This window comes from Papaver somniferum, chromosome 11 (genome assembly GCF_003573695.1).
Source record: "Papaver somniferum cultivar HN1 chromosome 11, ASM357369v1, whole genome shotgun sequence".
Classification (NCBI taxonomy): Eukaryota; Viridiplantae; Streptophyta; class Magnoliopsida; order Ranunculales; family Papaveraceae; genus Papaver; species Papaver somniferum.
Window position 1 is genome coordinate 82,964,117 of NC_039368.1, and position 7,345 is coordinate 82,971,461.

At 34.8% G+C, this 7,345-nt stretch overlaps 1 protein-coding gene across 6 annotated transcripts; it reads left to right on the forward strand.

Moving 5' to 3' along the window:
* The first annotated feature begins 1,144 nt into the window (after nucleotides 1–1,144).
* LOC113323430 lies at nucleotides 1,145–6,894 on the forward strand. 6 transcript variants are annotated; one of them, XM_026571745.1, is made up of 9 exons: nucleotides 1,145–1,286; nucleotides 1,412–1,478; nucleotides 2,081–2,164; nucleotides 3,665–3,792; nucleotides 5,214–5,333; nucleotides 5,423–5,501; nucleotides 5,666–5,755; nucleotides 5,954–6,016; nucleotides 6,221–6,894. In XM_026571745.1, exons 4-9 carry the CDS (start codon nucleotides 3,737–3,739, stop codon nucleotides 6,296–6,298), a joined length of 486 nt encoding a protein of 161 aa, XP_026427530.1. In that variant the 5' UTR covers nucleotides 1,145–1,286; nucleotides 1,412–1,478; nucleotides 2,081–2,164; nucleotides 3,665–3,736; the 3' UTR covers nucleotides 6,299–6,894. The 6 variants fall into 6 exon arrangements, with proteins under 6 accessions (XP_026427530.1, XP_026427527.1, XP_026427525.1 ...); XM_026571744.1 differs by having other exon boundaries at nucleotides 1,174–1,306; XM_026571742.1 differs by lacking the exon at nucleotides 2,081–2,164 and having other exon boundaries at nucleotides 6,221–6,882.
* Nucleotides 6,895–7,345: the final 451 nt, after the last annotated feature.

Genomic DNA, 7,345 nt, shown 5'->3' on the forward strand with positions numbered 1-7,345 from the left:
TAAAATCAACTATGCATAACTGCGTAGCTTATCATGCATAACTTGTTATGCAGTAAAAACAACTATGCATAACTGCGTAACTTATCATGCATAACTTGTTATGCAGTAAAAGCAAACATGCTGAACTCCGTAATTTATCATGCATAACTGGTTATGCAGTAAAAGCAAACATGCTGAACTGCATAACTTATCATGCATAATTGGTTATGCAGTAAAAGCAAACATGCTGAACTGCATAACTTATTATGCATAACTGCTTATGCAGTAAAATCAACTATGCATAACTGCGTAGCTTATTATGCATAACTGGTTATGCAGTAAAATCAACTATGCAGAACTGCATAACTTATTATGCATAACTGCTTATGCAGTAAAAACAACTATGCATAACTGCGTAACTTTGACTGCATGACAAGTTATAAATTGTTTAGAGTATCTGCATAACCTGTTATGCATATAAAGTTATGCCTTCCCTGATGAGTGTTATTAAATCATGTTGCAGTTTCAGGAGAACTTTAGAGATGAGTACAGTGCAATGGAGTTGGAACTCTGTGAAATCGAAACTAAAAGATTGAATCGAAAAGATCTACATTGATCGTAAATTCAAAAACAAGCTTAAAATATCTAAAAATCGATTCGAAAACCTAAATTAAACTCTGTAACTTAGAATAATATATCATAATCTTAAAGAAACTAAAACCTAGAATCGAATCAAGATTAAACAAGATCAGAATCCAAGTTAAACAAGATCAGAATCAAAGATAAAACGAACGAACCTGAGCTTGAATTTCAGATTATCTTTGTTGAGTAAATTGAATCTCTCAATCAGCTCCTTCTCAACTCTCGATAATTCAATACTTCAGCTCTCGTTCCGGCTCTATCTCAATCTCTCAGAACAAAATCTCAATACAAAATCTCAAAACATAAAGTGAGGTTAAACATGGAAATAAAATAAAAAGAAAACTGAATTTTGAAAATTTTGGGTTTCGGCAGAATTTATACGCCGATTTTGGATGCGCGTGTGAACTTTTACACGCGTGGATTTGATAATGGTGGAAGCTGAGAAAATGGGTGTGGCTGTAGTTTTCACATTCAAATTTGATTAGTGACTCAAAATAGGCCTTGTGCCAAAATTTTCACTATAAAAAAACTTTACAAAAAAATAAGCTCATAATTTTGTTGGTTTTCCTTCTCCTTCGGTTTTTTTCTTCCTCCAAGTTCATATCGAAACTGCTCCCATGTTCTTCTTTAGTTCATATCGTTTTTACCATCATAAGAAGATTTAGGTTTTTTATTCCTCTTTCAAGTTAATTTCTCCCCAAATTCCATCAATTCGATCGCAAATCTTTCGTGGCTCTTTTTCGTATTTCGATTGACTTTTTAATATCAATTTTCTGTTTTTTTTCTTCAGTTGTAGACTTGTAGTTCATCTTAGGGCAACTGGTGATGCTCCAATACTTAAACAAGCCAAGTTCAAGGTATATCATCTTTATCACTTTCTGTATAATGGGTTCGTTTCAGAACCCTATGTTTGATGGTACAAGAGTTCATTGTATTAGTTCTTGGGTTCTTTTTCAAACCCTAAGTTTGATTCAAAATTTGATATAATTTGGAGTTGAGTTGATCCAGTTTAGGTTATGGGAGGAAATTGCCCTCAATCCTGTTAGTTGGATTAGATTATAAGTTGGGTTCTTTTCTAAAACCTGGATTTGAGTCATTTGACTCAAGATTTGGTATAAGTTGAAATCAAATTGATCCAGTTTAGGATATGGGGGCAATTGCCCTCACTAACCCAAGGTCAACATAGTTCATGGTATTACTTTGATTAGATTATATTAGGATAAAAATGTTGGTTCCTGCTAGTCTCCACAGTCCACATTCAAATGTTTGGTCTCTATAGCAAATTGTAATCTTTGATACTTAAGTTAGAGAAAACAACTAGCTTAAGAGGGCGTAAACCAACGGCATCTTTTGGGGTCACTTATAGTTTTGTGGGTCGTTCTTTAATAAAACTTAGTCGTTATGAAATTAAAGGCAAAAGAGAAAGAACTGACGGCGATGTTCACTTTTTACTCATGAGGTGCTTGATTCTGGTTCTGGTCGAGCTGGTTTGTGGATTTCAAACAGGTTGGGACAACATTGACATGACTATATCTTTTTGAAGGTAGGAATCTGCTAATGTCAATTCAATTATCAGTAACTCATGCGATTTTAAGCTGACAGGTTAACCTGAATTGCTGTCCTATGCACTGATATATGTAGCTTGTAGTTCAGTAGATCAAATATCTTGGATAGTACAAGGTGTCCCATAGTCCACAAATAGGACTAGCTGTAGTTGTTTGAGCACCATTTTCTTTTAGTTGTGAAATTTGATTTAAGAATAATCAATAGACGTCCCACAGTAACAGCATATGCTAACTGTGTGCGAAAGGATATTTTATCGAATTCTTTCATTTCTGTTATATTAACATGAGCTGTGTTTGTGTTTCCCAACCAAACAACACTTTCTAGTTTGATTAGTAAATTCTCGATGTCCTTATCTTTTCTTCCTTTGTCCCTTCTCTCATTTTGTATGATAGGGTCTATTGTAAGCGCACCCAATGGTTCATCTTCATGTGAGACTGTTCTCCTTATCATTTAGATCCTTCTTAAGAAAGTTCACAAGTTCTAAAATCTCTTAGCCCTCGAAAGTTGATGAAAGATCTCAGTTGTTAGATAGCAGAATGATGTATTCCTGAAGACTTTTGGTACCGTTTCGGGGTTTAGATGAATTTTCCTCTGGTAATTGGTGAGGCAAATAATCCTACAGAAAATTAGGCATTGAATCTTCCTGGAGTAGGTCTACAAGGCAACAATGAGAGGGGGAGTGGTGAATGCAGATTCATCCTAGCTTTCTGGATCAATTAGCATGCCATGTCACACGACATTAACAAGATGTCAGCATTTTTTGATAATACTCAAATTATTTTGCTGCTGTGGCAACAATGTGCTGTCTGACTAGTGTTCTTTGGATCCTTTCTAACAGATGTTTGCATTAAGATCTGAGTCTATATTGTGTCCCACAGTAGAGGGTGAAGCTGTAAACTTATTTTGTAGATCATCGTATTCACCGAAGATCAGTTATCAACTGTGTTTCTTGTGGGTTACTCTGAATTTGGAGGACGAAATGAAGGGTACAGAAACGAATAAAAACCATTTTGGGTAGATCAAATCCAAACTTGCCCATTATTTTATTCTGACCTTTTCTAGATTATTTGCGCGTAGGTTCACATAAACTCCATAAAGGACTGATTTTTTGGGGAAGATGATCTTAAGATAAGTTATTTTCCCTAATGATGTTAGATGTATTTGAGGATTTACTCGTTGGGTTTTCCATAAGAATTTTCTATGATGATTTTTGAACTCAAGCCTGATATTTGGTGGTTGAAAAGAGCTTGTACAATGGTTATACAGTGTGTATATCCAGGTTGCACGTATAGGTGATGCAGAATCATGCAAAAGAGAATTAGGTGCACGTATAGGTTATGTAACATTTCAAAATGGTAATATGGGTTTAAATTTTATCGTAGATTGTCATTTGCTTGGCAAGTATTCATTTGAATGTGTATGTATATGTGATTTTGTTGTTTTGCTACTGTCTCTAATGTCAATTATGTTGTAACAGGTTAACTGAGAAGTTGGGGTTTATTTGAATCACTTGAATTGATATTTGAAAGGAGAAATTGTCTTTGTCGAAATGGAGGATACGTTGTTTTTCGACAGACTGATCAGCAATCTTCGCTCAACTAGCAAGTAAGTGCAATTTAATAACTCTTGTGGCGCTCCATTATATGACTTTTTAAGTTTTTAGTGGATTTAGTATTTCAACAAGTTTTCTCACATTCAAGACATTCTAGTAATCTTATACTTTACTTGTCTTGTTGTTAGATCATAAATATACGAGTTGTCATGTTAATCGAGTATAATCCTTCAAAACATGAAACCATTTCAACAACATCTATATTCCAAAGAATTAGTAGACTTGCAGACCTGCCTATAGAATTTACAGCAGTTCTTCCATAGTACTTTGGACCACAAATTTTCCAATTATCCATCTCTGAACATGACACCATTTTTGTTGCTTGAATCACGATAATGGAAGCTTTAGCTCTTTGAATCATTTGTTTCACCAAAATTCTTCTCTTCAGTGAGCAAAGCCAACGAACATTCCATGATAGGATTTTGATATCAATTGAAATAATTCTCTCCCCTTACCTCTACAACTAGAGGTTTGTACTACACAATCTCTTGGATTCCCTCACTAGGTTTAGTGACAAGAGGTTGCTGACAGAGTTCCATATGACTAATAGTGGTATCACCATTATCGTGTGAGATATAAATGGGAGTCACCAGCAGTTAAAGAGATGAAGAGATAACAGAAACATCAGTTAAAGAGATAACAGAAACATCGGAGCTGACACAATCACCAGCAGTGTTCCACGAGTTCTCTGAATCTGAATCATTGACCAAGTCCTCATTGAATAGAAATTTCGAGTAATCTGCATCCATTATAGGCTTGTGAACTGCTCTTCTCTCCCACAGTGGTAAAGATGGTGAGTGCTTAGAGTTATGAAATAGCAGGATAATTGGGGGAGAATGAAGATTCCTTGCACCAGAGCCTTCCTTATTTCTTCCTACGATTATTAACTCGCCCTGATTTTAGCTTCTTAAATGGATAGCAATTCGAGGTAGATGGAAACAATGGATGAGAGGATAATAGTTGGGAGTTAACCTTGTGTCTCTTACGCGAAGAAAATCGAGGTAACATCATCCATAAAGGTGCATCTACTAAAGCTTAGCTGATGAATTAGTAAGCTTAGCTGATGAATTAGTAACATCTTGTAAATTTTCAAATGAGTTGTTCTAGTCCGTGTCCCATGTTGTATCTTCGTAATAGGGAAATTATAAGTTCCGCTTAGGGAAATTTTCAAATTGAACACTGTTTTGCTTAGTGGAGCTTTAAATTATTAGTTTTTGATTGATCCTCATAGGCATCTTTTATCTCAAGGATTGGGGGGATAATGTTATGGTTGATTGGAAAATAGTTCATGTTGTCGTTACATAAGATGTTACAAATGCATGCGTCATGCCTGTTAAAGGATCTTTGATCTTTCTAGAACAAATTATATCTTACTGAATTTTTGTCATTATTTAATTTTTTTCGATGATTTCAGGTATTACACTGGTTATCCAAAGGATCTTGGGCCTTCTAAAATTATTTCCTTCACGTCAGAGCGTGAATTTGTACAACTTCTGCACGAAGGTCAGCCTGTGGCGGTTGCATTTACAATCAAGTGAGTTTTGTCAATTTTCGTTACCATTTCACAACCATTGTCTTTTCTACTTCAGTCCTTTCATTTTATTATTCTGTTGTTTGTCGTAGATGTCCTTTCACCAAGCATTTTGACAAAGTATTGGAGGAAGCTGCATCGAAGTTTCATCCACACGTAAAGTTTATGCGTGTATGTCATTTCTTCCATATTCGTTGACAGTTCAGTTGTTTCTGTACTCTCCTATGTTTCTTTTCAATTGCATGTTGGCCTCAATTGTTAACTAACTTTGCATTGATAGTTGATCATATCTTTTCTAATCATACAACCTTGCTCTTTCTTATGGGATCTTCCAGGTTGAATGTCCTAAGTATCCTGGATTCTGTATAACTCGTCAGAGGAAAGACTATCCTTACATCGAGATATTTCATAGTCCACAACAACAAGTAAGTTTCATTCCATCATATGCTAAATCTGGAACTTTTCTGGTGTGGCCCCCATATTGCTGTTTAAGGGAATGTAAGTTTAATGTTCCTATCAGGTTTATTTTTTCTGTACCCGAATGATACAGTGCAGAAGTTTGTATTTTTACTTCCTTTTCCCTATTAAACTTCCGCCTGACGAAAAAATTGCACCCTTTACAGGAAGCTAACCCAGGAAAGGCTTCTGATGCAAATACAACAAAATATGCAGTTAAAGTTCTCCCTGTAAGTGTTGATTCTCCTTTTCAGTTATTAATTGTGTTTGTGAAAAAGTATTTTCAACCCTTCATTTGTCAATAAATTTTATCTACAAATGGGGCTAAGAAATGTGTAGAAACCCCAGTACAGCATCGCTTACAGCACAGTTGATCACAAATTGTGCATCTTTCTGTGTAATCTTACAACATGTTCTTTTTATTCAATTTGCAGTTCAATTACGATGTTAGTACATATGGGTTCAGGGAGTTCTTCAAGCGACATGGAATTCAATCTTCAGAACCAAAATGAAGAACTTGGGTGTGGAAAAAATGCTTATATTTTCGTGGCAGTTTACTCATCTTGGATAATATATTAAGATTTAATTACATTTAAGTCAAGATTGTCTGTTTTTGGAAACCAAAGTTGTGCTGTTTCAGATCTGGCACTTGGACCTTTAGGGAACACTGTCTGATGATTAACCAGGAAATCCAGTTGTATAATAAATCAGGAATACAAACGGCTTTGCAAATTGAAGTCCATATAAGTGGAGTATGTCCCAGCAGAGCAACATCATGAACCCTGTTACAGAAGGAATAGAAATGACGAGAAAGAAGCTAAAACAACACGAGAACATAACCCAGAGAGCAATTTGTTTTTGGTGCCACCACATTTCTGTTCAACAATCCGTGGTTAATAACTTGTTTCGAGTGTATGTTTTTTTTTTCTTCTTCTTCGTCTTGTTTTCTCATTTTTACATGTATGTCATTTATGTAGTTTCTAGATTATGTTTGCTTCTGGAAAGTACAATAGTTCTATCATGTTATCAAATACGCCATAAAAATAATAACTTATACAGGAAAGATCATTAATGGAGATCCAACTCACTTAGGTCTTGCTTTTTCTCAGATTTATTTTTTGGGAAATTAAGCCAAACATCTATTGTTGTGCAATTACAACAGAGCGATTTTTTGGGCACCATGACTTTTTTTGAGTGTAACATGATTTGATTAGGCCAACTTCCCTATAGTTATAAGGGGTGACCTAAAAATGGAGATGATTAAGTTATCCTTTTATTAATTAAATAAATATTTATTTAATTAGTTAATTTTTTAAATATTTTTTTTTCTTTTCATATTCTTTTTTGTATGTGGTTTGGCTAGGAGGGAAAAAAATCTAGTTGAAGTTCGACTAAGAGAAAATATATAAAAGTTTTTTTAGATAGTAGTTCGATTAAGTAAAAAATTTCTAAAACTTTTGCGAATGCACCGAACTGAAAGTTCGGTTTCGAAGATTTCTACGAATACAACCGAACCGTGTTCAGTGTATTTTCATAATAGGAATTCGGTTAAGTAAAAA

What these genes read in the sequence shown, in the direction of transcription:
- LOC113323430 (XM_026571745.1), top strand. Translation starts at nt 3,737, where the DNA reads ATGGAGGATACGTTGTTTTTCGACAGACTGATCAGCAATCTTCGCTCA. An exon ending in AATCTTCGCTCAACTAGCAA is followed by an intron (nt 3,793 to 5,213) that starts GTAAGTGCAATT and finishes CGATGATTTCAG; the next exon opens with GTATTACACTGGTTATCCAA. An exon ending in TTCATAGTCCACAACAACAA is followed by an intron (nt 5,756 to 5,953) that starts GTAAGTTTCATT and finishes CACCCTTTACAG; the next exon opens with GAAGCTAACCCAGGAAAGGC.